Source organism: Drosophila suzukii, chromosome 3, assembly GCF_043229965.1.
Source record: "Drosophila suzukii chromosome 3, CBGP_Dsuzu_IsoJpt1.0, whole genome shotgun sequence".
Lineage (NCBI taxonomy): Eukaryota > Metazoa > Arthropoda > Insecta > Diptera > Drosophilidae > Drosophila > Drosophila suzukii.
In genome coordinates, this window is record NC_092082.1 from 64481477 (window position 1) to 64502375 (window position 20899).

A 20899-nucleotide genomic window follows, 5' to 3' on the forward strand; every position below is an offset into this window, starting at 1 on the left:
ATTCTATACGAATGCATCTAGTCCACAATCTACACATATCCTGTACACAATGTCAACTGGCTGACAGGACACAGAATCAAGGCAAAACAATATAAAAGGTCAGGCTTAAGTGGAGATTTTGTTACCCTAATCTGGGGGAATTAATACCTCTATCCATGTCTATTTTTAAATCGAGATATTACAACACAGAATAGTGATAAGACCCTTAAAATAACAAATCTACGTATAGTATTTGAACTCTACTATGGCTTTTGTAAGAATATATATATCGGAAATATAATAATAATAATCACAAACCTTTAAACTATTAGAGAAAACCTTCCAAGTTTTGTAAAAAATGCTAACTTTAGTAAGAGTATCTAAGGAAAATGCAGATCCGCGGATGCTTTTTGTTTCGATTGCAATCATCGGCAGGAACAGTGGCACAATAAATATAACAATTGAAACAACAAATACTCTGAAAACGGATTCCTATATATGCACGAAATGAAAATCTCTAATAAAAAAAGACATTTCCATTACTGCGATTAAATCGTCAGGACAAAGCACCCACACAGAGCCAGTCGGATACACACAGATACGAACGGCAGGAGATAGAGGTGGAAAGCAATTCTGCTGCGGTCTTTGCCGAGCTGTAAGGATGAGTCCTGTGATAGGATTTCAGTTGCCTGCCATTATTTCAATTGTTGTTGTTTATATTCATTGGATTCTTTGGCTCCTGCCCTTTTCTCCCCCTCTCCCCTTCGCCCGTGCAGTGTTATTATGAGCGTTTTATGTGCATTGCACAATCGGCCTGAAGGTTGACCATAAAATATTTTCCACCACCCATCCGATGATATCAATTTTTACGGCTGACAATATTAGCCCGACATAATTATCAATCTTTATGGGCCGAACTGAAATGGTCAGCAATAAAATGCCAAACGTAGATCGCCGATAACGAATGTCCTCGGCCGCAGAAAGGATGTCCTCCTAGCGCAGAAAATGTTGTAGCACATGTGTGCACGTGCTGATAAAATTAGCAATTCGAAACCATTTGTGGGTATGTGGGTGGTGTGGGCGGTGTGGTTTTCGGGGGCGGAAGGAAACCTGATATTAGCAGCAGATATATTCATGTCGACTGCTGTCGGGCGTAAAGTCATGGTGCAGCCAACGGGGCGGATGAGTGTTGCCGCCAACGGGGCGGATGAGTGCCAGTGCCGCTGCACCCGGTGGGGCCCTCCGCCTGTTTGTGGTCTATCCACCTCATGGTTTGGGGAGGGGGTGGCTCCTTTCCCTTCCATTCCCATTCCCATTGCCACGCCTCAATTCCCCAGCCGCCCACACAGCGCGTGTCGAAGCATCTCAGTTGGAAAATGGGTGACAATTCATGACAGGGCATGAGCAGTGCGCGTAATTTGCATATACGGTCGCTCGTTCGTTCGTTTCGATGGTCGAATTTGGTTGCCTGGTTGCCCAGCTGGCCCGCTCTTTACATTTTATTTTGCCCCCTACCCTGAGCCACAAAACACCCAGCCGTATTGGGCAGGCAGTTTTTGGCATTGACTTGATTGCACTTAGCCCCATGGCATTACGAAATGTCCCCTCATTCTGGCTGCATATTCTGATAAAAATGCCCCTTTCTATGCATTTTCCACAGCGAAAACGGCCGAAAAAGGGCTGCCAAAATGGAAACCTCTCTCACACATTTTAAATGCAAATGGCACCCCATGGAGGGCAGATAGTAGGAAGACGCGTTGAAGGTGCCTTTGTGGCTTGCCAGCCCGCAGATTAAAAGCGAAATTAGTTTTCCCTCTAATAAGCCAATCTAGCCTGGGCGAAAGCAGTTGGTGACAGGATGAATTTCAATTTGGATGCAAGTATTATTCGGGTATTTTGGAGATAAGACTGCCGAGTGTTAATAGCTGGAGCTATTTTTCATCCGACTTTTCATTAAAAATGGTCTGATAGTTAAGTTTAAGATTTAAATTTTAATATATATAAGAGTTCACTGACAATTTAGATAGTTTTTGTAGGTGTTACACGGACTATCCCTTCTTGTTTCGCCTGTTCTTCCTGCGCATGTGCTTCTTCCACTTCCTCCAGTATTTCTGGATCTTGGTGGCTGCGCGGTTCATGGCGAATACGAGGATGCGGTGCTGCCGGCGTCTGGCCTCCTCCTCCTCCCGTTTTACCACGATCTGCTTATAGACCCGCTCGACCTTCCGGAACCCCACCATGTATTCGTCGAGGGCCTTCTTGGCCTTTTGGTGCTCGTCAGTCAGCTGCATGTTCTCGATCATCTTCTCACCAATGCTATGGTCGTACTTCTTGATGATGGCTTGTAATTGCAGGATCAGTTTATTTCTGAGGGATTTGGGGAATTGGATAGGAGGGAAGAGTCGCTCTAGAAAGCCATTGGGACTCACTTTTCCTCGCGGAACACTTTCTCCTGTTTTAAGTAGGTTTTTGTTGATGTCTCGTAGTTAGTACGCGTCTTTTGCAGCTGTTCTTCCAAATCGGCCTGACGCTCCATACTTGACTTTTTGTTAGCGCGGACCAAGCGAGTGCATCGATCGCTGGGAGAGGGGAGATCATTATAACCTATTCTATCAGGAAGCATTTCCCGATTTTTCGATCAGCCCCACTCACATTTCCGTCTGTATGCGTTCGTTTTTCTCCCGCTTCTTTTTCAGGAGAAGGTCCTCGTAGTTCTGCAGGTAGGCCTCCTTGGCGGCCATTCGAGTCCTGATGGCCACCTTCTGCTCCTCGATCTTCTGGCGCATCACCTCCACCTGCTCCTTGACCACCTCGTTTCGCTTGTACATGGCATGCAGCTGCCGCTCCTGGGCGATGGCATCGGTGGATGTCCTGTACAAGCGGTCCTTGGCCAGGTCGAAGAGCATTTGGAAGGCAGTCAGCAGCTTCTTCTCGTTGTCGCTCATGTGGTTGTAGTAGCTCGGGAACAGATGGTACATCTTGTTGTTCCGCTGGAAGAAGTCGATGATCTGGATGATCCCGTGGTCCATCAACGGCGGTCGCTTCTCCCGCAAGATGAACTCCCTTCGACGGACAAAGGACTCCACCAGGTGAACGGCCTTTTCGAATTTGGTGCCATTCAGAACTTGTGCCATGTGCGTGGGATGTTCCAGCAATTTGGGCAGGATTAGCGAGATCTTAACCCGTTCAATTGCCTCGGCCAGGACATCCAACACACAGCCGATTTGCACCATTCGTACGTTGGCAAAGTCTATTTAGGAATGGGTTAATTCACGAATGAATAATAAGATCTGGTAGCACCAGAAAGTGTGATAGTGTGTTGGACCATATTGTATACTCAAACGACCCCGAAATAGCACTTGTTTTCCAGTCGGAAAAGTTCTTATTTGAAAAGTTTGTTTTAAAAAGTAAAAGGAACATTTTGAACTTTCCATTTAATTTAACCAACAAATTAATTATAAACGTATGTGGGAACTCTTAAACTCTTCATTTAGTTGAAAATAAGTGCCGAGCGTCACAAACTTTGATACTTTTTGAATGAATGAAATCGGTGTTGTGGCATGCAAGCATGACTGAGTTTAGAAATGCAACCCGAAATTTAGAATTTTTAATTCATATTATCTGCACATTCATGAGGTTTAGCTAGGAATTTAAGTATCTTACCGTGCTGGGCCAATTTGATGTCATTCTTCTTATCCGCCGGCATCGATTTGCCCCGCATCATCTCTGTCATACTCATCTTGGTGTTTTTGGTTCTTAACTAGTCTCTTGTGAATTATTCATTTAATATTTATTTTTTTTTTTGTTAGTATGAATAGCTGCGCCAGCAGCATTTGCTCTGAGGTGCCTATTTTTATTTGATTTCTGCTTTTAATATTTTTTTTGTTTTTGACAGCAGTGTACGTGTGAGTCTGTGTGGATTTGCTCCAGCTCTGAGTTAAAATTCGGGGCTGATGCTTGATGGAAGCCAGCCCTGTTACCATGTTACCCTGATCCCCTGAACGATGTCGCCAATTTATGTACACAAATTCCCATATTTACAAAAGCGGATCCCCGACACATCTATCTGCGCTGGGTTCGCTCCGCTGAGCTGCAAACTTGCTCAAGTGGAAGCTCTTGTTTGGACCCGAATCAAGTTGACATTACATGGCGTGTTTCAGTCGCGGACTGCGGACAAAGTTTCTAAACAAATGCCCCGGAATTTGTGACTACAAATGCAGCGCTTCCTGCTCGATGTTGGATGCACTTTTTTGCAGCCCTTTGTGCGCTCCTCTGTTCCGCTGTGTTGCCAAAAATTTATGGCTAACAATATTTTTGCCTGGCAAAAGACGCACACAGCTCACAGCAAATGGCAAACAACTTGCAGCGAGTCACAGGCGAGGCACCTAAATAAACCAATGAGTGGGGGGGAGTGCTGGCAGTTTTCCAGAGGGGTTTTTCGGGGGAGTGTCCAGGGGAGTTTTCGGGGGAGTTTTCAGGGGCGTGGAACAGTTCTGGGGCGTAATTTGTATGCACTATGCGAACAGCCTCCTCCGCCTGTGAATGCGAATCCGAATCGGGCTGTATGCGCCAGTGAACTCTTTGGGGTTTATCTTTTTTCCCAAGTTGCTTGTGTTTTGAATACCCTATAACCCGAAAGTGAAGTCTTCTTTTCTAAATGTTATATGGAATTTAAATTTATTTGGAGGTAACACATGTTCGTGTCATACTAATACATTCTGCCTACACTGTAACTATATTTTACCATTTCAACATCAAATGAAAAGGGTTGAAATCGATTTTTCACAAAAAATATAAATATAACTCAACATTCTAAGCTAAATTAGTTACAACTCATAAAACTTTTATCGTTGCGGACCAAATGATTTATTATATTTGGTTTTAAAGCTATTATAAGTAATTGGTTTTTGATTCAAAAACCAAACAATGGAATATTTTTGATCCCTGGATTTATGTGTTAGGGAAGTTAGAATAATTTTTGAAGTTCAAACTATTGACTTGTCTATATGAAAGTGTATAACCAATTCGTTGGTGGGAAGAACTTAGCAGGTCCCATTTTTTCTGTCGCATTTTCTATAGCCGTTGTAGTTGCTGTGCGCTTATTGCATTTGTCTCGATTCGTTTGGCTCGCACAAAAACAAATTGCCGGAAGTATGCAAATGTATGATGCAGCTTATCAGATATTGTTTGAGAGCCTGTACTCGTTGTCTGTTGGGTGGGAAATTGGGGGTTGGAAAATCGTGGGGTGGGTCATGGTGTGGGGGTGGTTGGGCGATTCAGGGCGTGGCATTTGGCACGGCACTCATTTGCCTTGCAAAAGACGCGCCTCCAGTGAGCAACCAGCAAACAAGAGCCAAGCGACAGCAAATAACTTTCAGAGACACTTGCACCCGAATACAAATAAAAACCAGAAAAGTATCGGGAATTGAACTGTCAGCTGCAGCTGCACGCTGGGGAAATCGAAATTGAATTACATTTGCACTTTATGCTAAAGATCCATCAGATGACAGCAGCAGCAAATCGAGGGAGATAAAAACTAATTAAAATGTTTCGAAACAATTTAGATGCGGAGAAGGGAACCCACTTCTAGGAAGAAAACTTACTTTAGATGAGGGATGAGCAGGAATGTAGGCCAGGAATAAAGTATTCCTAACAATGTCGATGCGAGAGAAAATATGGTATTTTCACCATTTTAAAATTATTCTGGAAGTTCTACCCACTGACTACATTTATTTTATAAAAGTCATGATAAAGTCTCGCCAGCTGAATGAGATTTTTTGGGGGTGTTGTGACGCCGAGATTCGGTTGGAAGCAGTGGCAGATACATAATTGGGTTTGTGTATCTTAATGAATCTAAAAGTCGATTTGTCCATTTTGTCGTTTCTACTTCAGAGGGTTGGAAGACTATTTTCTGAAAAAATAATAATATAACCCAAAAGACTCGATTATTTCAGAGCCAAATAAATTAAAAGTAATAAAATCTTGATCTTATTAAAGATCACTGCGACACCGCAGATTATTCTTACTTTGACATAATTTTATTGCGTTGCCTTGAAGTACTTGAGAACTAGTTAAGCAATATAGAACCTTTGTATTAGGCATTTATATCAACAAAAAATTGCTCACATTGTTTGTTATTATGATACATGTCCCAAACTTGGACAGCTATGAGGTTTATGTTCAGGTGTTGGCTGTTTGTTCTTTTTCTGTGGACTTTGGCCTTTTCGGCGAAGTCGTTGTCTTGGTTCAAATTAATACATTGGCGAGTGGCTCTCGATGTCATTTATCAACTCCGAACTTTCTGACATTTATGCTCTGTGACAAGCAGGTCCAGGGCGACAATCACTGGAGTCTAGTATTTGGGCCCGACCAACTTTCTTTCGACAGATGACACATTTTCCTCCATCCCTCCTACATGACTACTTCATATTTCCATATTTCCTTAGACACCCTGCGCTGCCCCCGTTGAAAAAGCACCCCCATTGATAAATGATGCTGATGGATTTTTATTGCCCGGTCTTCTTAGATGGACAAGGGAGGAGATAGCCGGACCTGGTTTTTCCAGGGGTGGGCGTTGGGTGGTTTGGGCCATGTATGACACGCTGTTGGCCGGCTGCTTATCAACGGTTTAGCGCGGCTTGTGTGCCTGACAGGTGAATAAAAGCAGCTGTCAACACTTTTTTATCCCTGTCTTTTCGAGGTGTGTGCGAGTGGGGGCAAACTGGGTCCATTAATATTGATATAGAATATATTGATTTTGCGTCTTGTTTTTTTGCTGCCAAGGAGCATGCGAGGCGAAAGATTAATGCCTCTGCGAGGCTGGCAAACAACTGTTTGAATAGGCTTCCTGGGGAAATCTTGAAGGCCTGAGTTCTTGAAACCGACAATTAGCTGTCGGTCTTTGCTGGCCAAGTAGAGCACTTGCCAATGATTTGCTTGCCGGTAAGCATATTAAATATAAATTGCCAGGCCATCCATCAAAATGCTCAAAGGAACAGACGGACGTCGTGTGGGAGGTGCGGGTAGGTCAGAGGTCGGATTGAGAAACAACTTCAATGCCAATTGGCCAAATCCGAATGCATTTTATGGCCACAAAATCAATTCAATGGCTCAACAAGACGCTCTGTTTATGTTGGCAGTCGGGAGGTGGTCGTGGCCGCTGCACTTCTCGCCTTCCGCCGGCTGAAAACTTTATGTTTAATTTATTGATACACTCAGCTTGCAATAAAAATTGATGGCAAAAACACATTTACACACACCGGATGGGGGCGGGTCGGAAAGGGGGCCGAAGGACGAGGGGCGTTGGCCATAATTTTTCATTTCACTGTTTTGTTTCGCAGCAGTCGTGGGAAAATACGCCGCGGATAAACCCGAAACAAAAAGCTGGCAAAGTAGCAAGCGGCAAGCGGCAAGAAAAAAAATGAGAGCAAAAGAAAATCGGGGGAAAATTCTTTTCTATGCGAGAGAAATTCATGAAAACGCCCGACGGAACTGGAAGCGAATTTTTGTGATATTTATTTGCTGGGCCAGGAAAAAAGTGGAAAAGAATCCGAGTTGCGGGAACTGCAATAAAACCAACCAGACAAAACAGACGGAAATGAAAGCAGAGAAATAATGTCCCCGGCTCCAGTTTCTGTTTCAGATCCAAGGAAAGCAGAAAGGAAAGTGAAAAGTTGCCCCAAAAGAGCGAGGAACTAAGCCGAAGACGAGACCAGAGACGCAGCACTGTTGATTTTATTTTTATTGCCATAATTTATATATGCACAGATCCGACGCTGCGTATACGCAACGCAGTTCTTGGCAGCTGCACATTATGCCAAGGCCTTGATAGTACTTAAGTTGTGGCCATGGATTTATTTTACTTAAAGCCGAATCGAGCGAGCGGACAGCTGCAAATCATTTTTAAATGCTTACAAATTTCCAACACAATTTACAACTTAAATAAATTTACTGCAGGCGAGTGGGAAGCACAGAAAAAGTTATGAAAAATGTGGAGCAGCAGAAAGCAAAGCACAGCAAATGGAAAATAAATCAATCTTACACTCGAAGTTGGGCGTGGGCGGGTGGTTAGAGCAACCACATCTCTCCCAGAGACCGGCAAATTCAATAAAGTTTAAGAATGTTGAAAATATTATAGCATACCTGCGGGCAATTGCAGATGCAGCTGTATATGTGTGCAGGAGAAATTCTAATATTTGTATAGTTGGCCAAGCTGAACATGGAATTTCGCAGAGCCCTTAATGGCTTCACTAGCTTACCGCCCTGCCCCCCTTTTTCCGCACCCCCTCCAGTCATTTTTCCACATTTTTCCTCTGCCTGCACCGTTGCCTGATCATTTACAATTCAACATTTTGCAGCACCAGAGAATTATGCTTTTCATGTTGGCCTTTTCCCCAGTTTTGCCGCCGCTCGTTTTCCACGGTTTCCGGGCATTCGCGGTCTATGGCCCATTTGTGTGTTTTGAGGCTTTGGGCGACGGCAGTAAGTACGCTAATAGCTTCTTATGACAGCAATGAGGCAAAATCATGCGAAAATTCAATTGCACAACTTTTCCGGCTCCGCAAAATACCAAGAAAGTGGGTTAGGTGAAGGAAACTATTTCCCGTTTGTAAACTTTGCCTGCATTAAATAATTGATTTTTCAGCTAGAAGATTAAGAATTTTCCGAATGTTGGAAATAAAATTTATTCGCGTAATCTTATGATAATCCGTTCTAAATCATTGCAGAAATACCAATTATTTTATGTTTGGTGGCTTACAAATATCATAAAATATTTATCTAGTGTATATTGAGTTAAAATGGAAAAATCGACATAGATTGCAAAACAAAGAGGCCTCTAAATCAAAAAAGGTTTATTTATGAATAAAAAGCCAATTTGTGGTTATTTGGTTGGGTGGATGAAAGAAAATAAATTCAATAAATTTTAAACGCAACCAGTAAGGCCAATCAGCCGCTCTTGCTAATTGATTCCAAACTCTCTAACTGTTGCCAAATAATACCGACTCGGTTAGAAAATAAATTCAGCTTAAAATACTCCTTTGCCGTAAAACCAATCAACAGAGAAATTCAATTTAGATGAAAAATTCCAGCATAAATTGTACATATTTTTTTGGCCAGACTCTCGATTGTCTTTCATTACGCTGCAATAAATGTGCTGGATGGTCAATCGGTGAATGTCAAACGCAAGGGTCCAGCTGGTTCTGTCACATCGAGTGTAAAATTCGGAATTGTAAGCTTTGATAGACTGTCGCTTCAACTTAATGCAAGCTATTTTTATTTATTTTTTGAGGTAAAACCCAGCTAAGTGAGTTGAATTGTTTTGACATTGAGTGGCAAAAAAACAACCCGACAATTGAAACAAATTAAAGGTTGATGGGGTGCGAGTGGACTGAATCCTCTGTCGTCGGCGTGTTAACAAAACCACTTTATGCAGTTCATTGAAATTACCCCCGTTATTCCATTTTTTACTGCTCCTCCAGAGCAATTAACACGTATACACACACACAGCCAGACCGACGGGGATCATAATTGTTGTCGCTGGCAACTGGAGAGCCAGAAAACAACAGCGATGGCAACAACGGCAGCGATTGTGTATTCGAAAATTGAACGAGGTGGCTGGAAGGTGAAGAACCAAACTGGGGGACATCTGTTTCAGCCAGGCACTCATTCATTTTTAATGTATGCAACTGCAATTGAGCCGCCTCCGGCTGAAAAGCAAATGTCAAGCAGCTTCCCACCGCACAAGCCACCCCCTCGCCTCTTGGGTTCACTGAGGATAAAATGTCAGCACTGGTTTCATGATAGTATTTTAATATTATTATATGTCGTAGTCGCAGTAAAGGTTGATCATTATTCTGAATAGTCTCTTATTTTATAATTCATAGGGTTCCTTTTAACGGGGTTAAAAAATATGTGTTCTTAAAAAGTTTGTATTATATAGGGTAGTGTCTTTTATTAAGATTTATGAGGGTTCTACTAATGGCGGTTAAAAATAATCGATGTTAATAAAACAAAATAGTATGGCTTGAACTACATTCAGATTTAGAATTTCATAAAATGTTGCAAAAATCCGTGAAATCATTTCCTATAACATGCTTTTTTCAGTGGATTTGTGGCTGAACAGCCTTGTTTTTGGGGACACGCCTTTGACATTGCGCAAGGAGCCAAGGAAATTGTCGAGGATATTGGGCCATCGAAACTCTAATTGATTATGCCCTGATTAGTTTGGATGTCGAGATACAATGCGAGGGCCTTGGGTCTTCGGTATTAGGCTAAACATCGGGGCACTTACCGATTGTGAGGCAGAGGATGCCTCCGAGGAGGAGCTGGGCAAGTTGGGCGCCCTGCAGGGGCCGCGTTCTCGTTTCGAGTGTTTGCATTTCGGATCGACTGCGACTTTTCCAGGGGCGCATCCCCTCCCCCGAGGGAGCGAGAGCGATAATGTTCAGTTACGCGGAAATAGTGCACAGCTCGGCACTTTCACTGGCTTTTACTGGCTTCCAGTGGCGGATCCAAAAGGGACGGTGGTCGGGGGAGCTACCGCTCCAGCTGGGATTTGCGAACGCATTTAACACCTCCTGGAAAACTGCGGAACTGCCAACGCGGCGTATACGCAACGTGTGCCAACGTTTGGGGCTCTCCTTGAAAAAAGCGTCCCACCGACTTTCTGCAAACGTTCACAATTTTACTTTCGAGTGACTCCGCTAACAGTTTGTCAAATAATAGTTTTCGTCTTTTACTGTTCGGCACGGTATCAACTGTGTTTTTATGGCCAATTTTATTGCCCCACAATCGCTGCGCTGCTCATAATTTGTTTAATATTTCTTTCCGTCTCAGTTCCTTAGTGCTTCAACAGTGATTTCCACTCTTCGGACCATCAATAACCGTTGGCTCTGGGCCATGTTCACTATTTTCCCGTTCGTGGGGGAACAGCAACATCTGTCTCTGGGGTTAAATCCCACTGGCCCTTTGATTCAGATTGGATTTTGGCCGTTTTCCGTTTTTGTTTGTTTAGCGCATTTATCTGAAATGAAACAAAAGGCAATCGGGGTTTTTAATGTTCCGTTAATAGAGAATCGATTTATTTTAGACTGCTAAATGCCAAGTGATTTACTGTAGGTCCTTTGTGGATTTGTGGGTGTGTGGTGTGTGTTTGCAAGGGCCACAGGGCTAACGAACACACACGGATATGTGTGTGGCTAGTATTGTTATTGTAGATAATTGCTTTTGGCCGGCTCGGTTCGGAATTCGTGTTTAGTTTAGCGCTCAATTAATTATCTCAAGTTTCGCCATTTGCCGGCTTAGTTTGCCGGGAATTGGCCTCGGGCCACATGGCCACCCAATTTGTATTCAATGCGCCAAATTACTCCTCTCGAGCATCTCAAACAGTTGTCAATTAATTTAGTTCTCCCCCGATACACAGACCCTCAACTATTTGGGAATTTAACTTAAATTAGCTGGGCTTGCATACAGATGGATATATGACGCACTTGAACCTGTAATATGAAAATTGTAACATCACTTTCTGAAGCTTATATACATATATCCAAAGTAGTATGCAAATGCGGGTTCGGGGACAATTGAGTAAACTTTAGTGTTATGCTAACGAGTTTCAAAACTACTCGAATCATATTAAATTCAATTTTATATTAAAGTTTAAGTCCCATATCTTCTATGGATAACAAACCCACATAAATTGGTGTTTAATGGGTCTCTACAAGTTTTGTGTTCCTTACTTCATAACATCCAAAACTCATTTTAAGTTCACTCTATTTCTTTCGTGCTCTTCCATTTCCGTTCGCTTTAAGAACTCCATTCTGTTGGAAACTATCGCCTATACCTCACCCGGATTTACTTGGGTAATTTTTCATAGAATTTTTCGTGTCGGCAGCAGCTGGCGCCGCCAAAGTGGCACACGACTGACGCTCTTCGGGCGCTCGCAAAAAACAAAAAAAGACAAACACAAATTTATCTTCATAATTTTCCACACGTTACTGGCAGCTCATCTGCATAAGCACGCACACTCACTGGCACTCTCGCACACAGGCGCACATGTGATGTATGCAACGCTGCAAAATGTCACCGAAAGTGAAAGGCGGAGGCAGTAATGCTGAAAGTACACTCCAAGCCCCGTTTTACCCCCGATTTCCCAGCGCCACCCCCCACCGAATGTAGGCCACTGGCAGCAGAATGTTGACTTTAACGTTGCCGGCGCAAGTGAAATTTATGCAACTGACGGCTTCTGGGGGGATGAAGGGGGCCGCTGGAAAATAGGGGCTTTTCATCTCCGCTAGCGACTTTAAAGGCTTTTCAAAGGTCGAGTGGTGCGTTCATAATATTTTTTCGGGTAAGCCCCGGCTGCAAGATTTATGCGGGCGGTCGTCGCTGCGGGCCTCGTAATTAAAAAGTTTGTCTAAACAATTCTCTAATTAAATATTATTCGTCTGAATCGAGAATTGTTGTTGAAACTCTTTCGCCTCTGCCGGCGTGTGAATATTAATGACTTGACATTTTGGTTAAACTTTGCGAGTGGGAAACTTGCCCACAAATGTTGCTCAATTTCGGTCGAGGGCTTCCGTTTCCCCTTGTGTTGCCAAAACGAAACGCAATTAAAACGCCGCCCCCTGCGAGGAGTCAACCCTTTAATGGCTTAATGACGAAACCACGAAGTACATAGTTGAGCGGCCAAATTGAGCAGCACTTACTTATTCCGAGCGAATGGAGTCCAATACTCCACATCTGCCCGGCAAGTCAGCTCCGCAGCAGCCGAAAGTGACGAGGGTGTTGTGTAGTAATTGAAATTAAATGGCATTTGAAAGTTTATTTAGCTGGCAGTTTGTCATCTCATTAGCCCATTGATCGACTCAAGTTTTCAATTATTGTAATTGGTGCAATCCAATTTAAGTTGGAGCGGTATTCAAAGCCACTTTAGCGACTAACTAGGTATGAAAACTAGATTTGCCACAGGCAGCACACTACTACATCATTCTATCCGCTGCGCCATCCATTTCGGAGTCCCGGGGGAAATTTATCTAAATGTTGTTTCAAAACTTCAACTTGCACGGAGGAGTCTGCTGTCTCTGTCAGCCCTTTAGTTGCTGTCCCTTTCTTTCTGACACTTTTTTCGCACTCTCTCAGATTCAGTTTGGTGCCATGGCAGCTCTAGTTTGGACCCTACCCCCAACGAACTTGTCACAACTAAAGACATTACACAACAGATTACGTATACGCCGGGCGGGCGCTGAAACAAGAGGTGATTGGGCAGAGTTCCCATTAAAGTGTGCCTCCTCCTAGTTGCGAGCAGATTTACAGCAGCAAATTTTTATGTTATTGCCTGGCGTGTGTGCGTGTATTGTTGAGGGGTTGGGGGTTGGGGGTTCGGGTTGGTCGAAACTTCCCTCCCCCGGCTGCTGAATTAATGTCTGTGGCCCCCAGCAGGCGGCATCCCCTTTCATTTGCCGAGATGTTTATCCTTACATCTATAAAAACACATTCTGCGCACAGCCCTACACACATGTGCGCCACTGTCCAGGCCCCCGGCACGTTCAGCCCACTGATGTAGTCTAGTCAAAATAGTTTGCCCGTCTTCATCTGGATGTGTCTTCCCGGCTGTCTCCCGTCCTGTCAACGGTTCTGAGTGGAGCTCCGCTTCTTCGTTGTGCCGTTGCTTTTAAAAGCTTAAGCTGGGCAAACACTTTCCCACATTCTTAATGAGTGCTTGCCTGGTTGCTTGACGCTCCACTTCGAAAACTCGAAATTTCGTTGGCCATTGTCAGAGGAAGACATGGTAAGAACTCAGCCAGGACCCCAAGTTGTTGCCCTAAGTGTAGGCTTTATATATTGTTCCAGTTGTAACCGGTGCAACATATTTATTCTAAGCAGAGAAAACAAAGTAGTCATTGAAAGCAAGATGTACGACTGCTATTTGCTTTACTAAATAATGTACTTTAATCATTGTTTACATTTTTCAATTGGGTGATGTCTCAAGACTCTTGATAAAGTTTTCAAATTTTGCTAGACAGTTATTATTTAATCTTCGATGGATATCTTTACTTTTGTGTTAGCTTAACTTTGGTACCAAGCGTTGCTCATAAAACTCACTCAGCTCGCCTTCATTAGTAATAAATCTTTGATGGATATCTCTCTTTTGTGCTGCCATAACTTAAGTATTGATTAAAGACGGAAAAGTACACCGACAAACCACAGAACCCATAAGTTCCCTTATGAACTAAGTCAAAGCTAGGAAAGGACTTTTTATGTGTTTTTTACACACACATAAAAGCAGCATTTTCGACCACTGGAAGTCATTTCTGCTTTGTTTTGCAGCCAAAATAATATCTGAAGGGTCACTCGAGCACATACAACCGACACGGGTAGAAACGGAAACTATTACGACGGGCAGCGAAAAGTCTATAAAAGCAAATGCTGCCTTCTCCAACGCCTTGAGATCCCCACCCTCGAACGCCCCCAAAAAAGGAGCAAAAGCTAGACCGGAGCACGGAAGGCAGAAAATAAAGTCGACTATAAAAATCACAGGTTTATATACATTTTTTGAGGGCGGCCAGTTGCTGGCGTCGTTATTTTTATACCCGTTACTCGTAGAGTAAAAGGGTATACTAGATTCGTCGGAAAGTATGTAACAGGCAGAAGGAAGCGTTTCCGACCCCATAAAGTATATATATTCTTGATCAGGATCACTAGCCGAGTCGATCTAGCCATGTCCGTCTGTCCGTCTGTCCGTCTGTCCGTCTGTCCGTCTGTCTGTCCGGATGAACGCTGAGATCTCGGAAACTATGAGAGCTAGGCTATTGAGATTTGGCGTACAGATTCCTGAGCTTCTTACGCAGCGCAAGTTTGTTTCAGTAGACTGCCACGCCCACTCTAACGCCCACAAACCGCCCAAAACTGTAACTCCTACAGTTTTGATGCTAGATAGAAAATTTTAACTGAAATGTATTGTTCTCAACAATACCTATCGATTGACCTAAAAAAAAGTTTGCCACGCCCACTAAAACGCCCACAAACCGCGAAAACCTGTGACGCCCACAATTTGCATGCTAGATAAGAAATTTTAACTGAAATGTATTGGTGTCGTCAATACCTATCGATTGATCCAAAAATAAATTTTCCACGCCCACTCTAACGCCCATAACGCTTAAATCTGTCTACCGCCGGTAGGTGGCGCATTTTAATCTCGCTTTGCTGCTTGCATGTCTCCATTTCCCTTTGAGTAACGGGTATCTGATAGTCGAGGTACTCGACTATAGCGTTCTTCCTTGTTGTTGCTGCAGTGTTTGTTCTACATCAGAGTTCAAAGTTGTTTTTGGAAGCACTTTCCCCGCTTTAAACAGCGATTGACTGGCTGCCTTTTCCGAAAAAGTTCCCGTTTCGGGGGCGAAAGCAGCCGGGGAAGTCCAAACGATTACGTCAGCCGAGAATTTGGCATCTTGTCACTGGAAAGTTAATCAGGAAAAGTGGCAAAGCCAGTTTCTGGCTTAATCTTCAATTGAAACTTTGGACATTCCCCGAATAAGCTCAACGATCGGCGGGAATAAACAAAATTATAAATACGGGCGGGAGGCGAAAAGTTGAAGAAATTGCTCCGCCAAGGGTCTTGGCTCGTGGCATCTAAGATGGCCATCCATAAATCAGTTTTCACACACACACGACTGCCATAAACTTTGATCTGTTAATAAATTGCCTGCACTTAATCATCCCAGGTAGGAAGAAAGTTTCGGTATATAAACTCGCACATAAGTTGGAAAAATATCTGCCTCATTTATTCATATGCCAATCTGGGAGAAACTTAAGCAAACAGTCGGTTCCGAGAATTATTACTGCCGACTTGGTAAAAATTTAATTTATTGCTCATACGCCGCGTGGGCCGCCGAGTGTCCCCAGAGTTTTAAAGTGGATTCCCGCCCGTTTTTGGCCAATTCATGTACATAGACACCGAGGCCCAAACGCAATTAACCCACACACACCAGCACAAGCCACTTAGCGAAGTTTGGGTGAAAGCTAATCGTTTCGGCGGCCGAAATTCAAAACCCCCTGCGTTTGCCCCATTTCCGATACAGGCTGCATTCTGGGCCAAATTGGGTAAACTAATCAATGCAAGTGCATTTGTTCTTGGCGGCTGCATTAAATGTAATGCCACTTTTTGGCCGGTTTGCCAGTTTTGCACCCACCTGCCCGTTACTTTGCTCATTTGTGTGCGTTACCTGCTCGCCCCAGCCGTGTTTGCCCAGATGCAACTAAGCTTTATTTGCCTGTTTACCCTGGCATGGCAAACAGAGATCAAGTCAACGGCAGCAACAATGGCAGTGGAGCCACAATTCCAATGGCTCGTTAAGCCAATACCAACGACAATGTGTGCCGATGCAGCAAATTTTCGCATTAATAAATCTTTTGTTTGCTAATAAATTTCTAAGCAGCATACGTCTCTTTCCTGGGACTCAGTTCGCAGCTTGTTTATTCATATGTTTGCTTGCCATCCTGGAGAATTTTGCTTGCGTCACCCCAAAAATAGGCAAACATAACCCGTACTTGTATATGGTTATAGTAAAATGCCATATTAACTAGAACTTAAGTTCAAGGCTTTGGCGCACTTGTAATCAGCCAATTCCCTAGGTATTGCAATTACCTGAATCGAATTACTAGGGGAAGAGTTTTCTTGGGTTTCGGGAAATTTGAATATCTGTCCGGCAAACCATAGATGTCTCTAATTGCCTCATGCGAGAGCAACAGGATATTTACATGCAAATCAACCCAGAAACGCACTTCAGGGGAATATATGGGTGGGGAAAAAAGTTCAATCATGTAAATGGTTCGTCAAGCAAATTGGGGCGGCGAAGGTAAATCACAGCACACGCAATCACTTTTGGGGAGGGCATGGCTGTCCATCTAACCAACTACGTTTGTCCTTGACCTCAGGTGGAGGACATGTGTCAACCCACTCACTGAACACGTGCAATTTCAGCCTAGCGAAAACTCCGAAAAACCCCATAGCTTGATTTGTATTAAAGGTGAAAGTGAAAGCCTGACATGTTCTTGGTGTATGAAATATTTATTATGCGTTGACCTTTCCTAATGACGTATGTCTGCAATAAGGCTTAGCTGCTAAATAAATAAGAAAGTATCCTTACTTAACAGTTTGTATATCCATACAATAGCTTGACTATAAACGGAATTATTTAAACTTGGGATCCCAAAAAGTAAAAGATATCTTTGTGATTATAAACACCTTAATTTTCTATAGAAAATACATAAGTTTATAATACTATCAGCATTTCAGACACCCCAAGACCTTGTCAGTACTTCCTTTTATTAGGTTACTTACCACTTATACCGCTAATACTAAGGTATTACCATGTCGATAACGGTTTGTTGTGAGCTAGAATCAAATCAATTGGCCAGCCAGGGGCTGAAACAAATCCCAATCGAAATTTGTGTCAATTTTGTGAACCTGAATTTGTGCGTTTATGTTTGTGTTTGCATATTTACACAGATGTATCCTTATGCGTTGAATGTGGGTTTCATTTCGTCATTGTGTGTGCTCAGTCATATATATATTTTTGAATATTTCATGACGCAACCGAGCGCGTTGTCATTGCTGTTTAGCCCTCGTCACTGGCATCCAACCCCTTTTATATCCAACCCTAACTCAATAAGTTCGGGGCACTTTGTTGTAGAAAATAAAAGTTTAGCTTTTCACACGTGCCCCAAACGCCTCTTTTTTTCCAGCGTCCCAGTTGTCAACTCTTTACACAAATTATTAAAACATTTTCCCACGAGTGTCAACACTTTCGGCGGTCGTCATTTGGGCCGCCAGGGAGTCGCCAGATAGATAAGGGGCGTGGCAAGTTGGGGGCGCTGGGACTGGCGTGGCAGGACCGCAATGAGACCTCTTTAATATTTAAGGCAAGTTGAAAAATGCAGAAGACAAAGGGATTTTTGGAGACTGGCGCAGAGCGCAGGGCACAAAGTTCAGCCGTTTCGCGGTTAAGTGTGACAATATTTTATGGCGAGTGTTGAGGGTGCTCCAGGGGTGGCTAAATCTCTTCCGCCGATGGAATGTATATAGCCCGGATTAACCCGGCAGAGCGTAATAAAAGTGAAAGACAACCGAGTAGCGACTACCGACTGCCGAAAAGGGGCAATGTGTGTATTTAGGTCGCTCCTGGGGGCAGACGGCTTCATTAAGATAAACCAATAGCTGCTAAATTGTTAACATTAGGCATACATAATGAATTACGGCACGAGGTCCCCTGAAAATTTAAGTGAGCTACCCACGAAACAGGAGCTGCGAGTACGAGGACCCGAGTCCTGGTGGTCCTGGTTATCTATGGGCTTGTGGGGCGCTTCTGGGCGGGTTCCTTGTCTGCTGTTTAGTCATTCGTTTCGCTTGTTAACAATTTCTTTGAACCAGACAGGCGACAGCAGCGAAGACTTAGGCATTTCACTCAGCTGCACCTTTTCGCCTGTCTTTTGAAGGCTGAGTGGTGGGGATGCGGATGACTGGCAGATTCCCTCTGCCATCGCAGCCCGGGTATTCATAATTTAATGCCAACTTACACGACACTTGGCGTCATTTCGCATCGTTTAGCTCAATTTTCGAAGCGCTTGCACAAACGGGGTTTTAATGAATTTGTCTCGCTTTATCAGGCTGTCTACCTTTGCCTTCTTCTCTTGGATATGGCAGTTTTGGCCATCACTTATCGTCTTGTGTAATTTGTTAACGGTTACACATTCAGGTGTTGTTTTTAGAAAATAATACTTTGACAACAGCAAGCTGAATCTCTTTATCTTTGAATAAATAATGAAAAGTGAGCAAATATCTTTTGAATAATTAATAAATGAATACGTGTGAGTTTACGTCAAAATTAAAATATGTTCTCAAAATTCTAGTGACGGAAAGGTAAAGTGCTGGGCTTACAAATAATAAAGCGAAAAATTTGCCCTCTTACAGGAATTTACTTTTCATTGGAACCACTTAAATTCAAGATCTTGACAAGCTGAAAGCCACCTCAAGCTGCAAAGGAAGCTCCAGGAATTTGGCGGAAGTGGCAGTGGTTTCGTCTTCCATTTCTTGCGGTGTAGGCGCCTTGGCTTTCGTCTTGTTGTGTTGTCGCATGTTCATTTGCAGTTTTCGGTTTCCCTTGTCTGAGCCGCCTTCAACTTTGCCTCCTTGTGGCCTCCAGAGGTCATGTGCTCCCCCCCTTTCACTTTCACTTTGTCTCCGCTTAGACAATTTGTGGGGCTTGGCCCGGGCACCCGCTTTTCCGCCCGCTTTCCCGCCCACCTTCCGCTTTCCTTTGGCCAGGCAGCTCTGCTGTTTTGCTGGCTGACTTTTTACATAATTTTGTCGCTCGGCTGGCTTTGTCCTCCTTTCGGCTGTCGCCCCCCTGCCCCGCCCACTTTCCCGGCCCCGAAACCCACTGTCATCCTGTTTGTGTTATCCTATGTGTTATTTTCATTGTTGTTGGCGGCATTCTGTGAATTCGTTGTGGCCATTTCAGCTTGTAATTCACTTAAAACCGCACACAATGACAAAATGTGGCATTTGTTTCTGCCTCAGCATCCCTGCGAGCCAAAAACAGAGGCTTTAAATTATGTTATTAAATTTGTTTACCAAGGAATTTGGGAACCCCGCCCACCTCGACTCAAGTTTGACAAAGTTTCCTCCGCCGGCACTTGACGCACAAATCCGACGGCGTCCCCGGCATAGTTCTGTCCTATTTTAATTAAAGCCAAGTTTCAAGTAAGTCCCGGGCCTAATCGAATTGCCAAGTTTAAGAGGGGCTGCCACGCCCCCGCCTCCGCTCCCGCCAAGAAGTAATACCTTAATCCACCCCAAAATCCCGAGCACGCGTTCCGGTGGCGATGATTTCGCTTGATTGCTTCGATTGTTCGCAATTTGCCCGGGCTCTTCGCGACTAAGTGCTCCAAAAACTTGGATCGCGACTCTGCCGAAACGGAATGGTATGGTAGAATAACATGGGAACTCACGGCTCGGTTGAACTTTAATTGGCGGGAGCCGCGAGCTGCTAGCCCGAAAAATGTCTCATTTTGCGCGACATGAAAGCGTCACATTATTTAATAAAAACTTGCTCCTTCCGCCCGGGGAACAATGCCTGTTCGCAGAGTGGAGAACGGAGAATGTAGAATGCAGGATGGCTCTGAAACGAGGCTCGGGGCGCTATTAAATATTGACGCGGCACACAAAGGCGGCTAAATGCCACAAAAGAACTCATAATGGCGACTTTGTGCCACTCTAATGCCATTTTATGTGCTTTATTAAGGCCCAGAACTGAAGAGGCCGGGGCCTGGAGTGCGGGGGAGACATTCATTTAAGGCGATTCCCCAAGTTGTACAACATCAAACGCAAATTTGTGTCAGGTGAAGCATTAAAATTACCAATTACCGCACAATACCAACTCATTTGCCCACAAAGAAGGCATTAACTACGGCCAAAAGGCGACTCTACACAGGGCTTAGGAAATCTCAATTAGGATTAGGCAAACTAGTTATTTCAATTATGCGGAGACTATTGCGGAAAGTCGGCTTAATCAAGCTCAAGTGGCGAAAAGTGAACATTTTGAAGGAATAACTAAACCAATGCCAGTACGAACTGCAGAAGATATATATGGATTAATTATCGTTTTTCTAAGCAAAAGATGTTTGATGCCAATACTAACTGCAGAGGATATATATGGATTAATTATCAGTTTTCTAAGCAATAGATGTTTGATGGCCTTGAAGACGGACTTAAAAGGTGAATTCCCATAAATCCTCGGTGTTTTCGCTTCTTAAGCTGTATAAAAATGGACATAAAACAGGAGGAATCCCAGTCCGAAAAAGCGTCAGGAAAAGCCAACTTTATGACTCACTCTAGATTCCATCCCGCTTCTCCTCCACCTCG

General features: G+C 43.7%; 2 protein-coding genes across 2 annotated transcripts in view; both read right to left on the minus strand.

Annotated features, from left to right (window-relative positions):
• Positions 1-20899, minus strand: part of dpr11 (defective proboscis extension response 11) — a 77081-nt gene that overhangs the window by 36912 nt on the left and 19270 nt on the right. The window contains exon 2 of the mRNA XM_017082645.4: positions 10271-11002. Coding sequence (XP_016938134.2) covers positions 10271-10391 — 121 coding nt within the window. The 5' untranslated portion in view covers positions 10392-11002. The remainder of the gene's footprint in view (positions 1-10270; positions 11003-20899) is intronic.
• LOC108016053 (dynein regulatory complex protein 10) lies at positions 1985-3932 on the minus strand. Its single transcript, XM_036819005.3, has 4 exons — positions 3643-3932; positions 2632-3229; positions 2409-2558; positions 1985-2346 (listed from the first exon to the last, which is right to left on the minus strand). The coding sequence occupies exons 1-4, from the start codon at positions 3716-3718 to the stop codon at positions 2028-2030; spliced, it is 1143 nt and encodes a 380-aa protein (XP_036674900.3). The 5' UTR covers positions 3719-3932; the 3' UTR covers positions 1985-2027.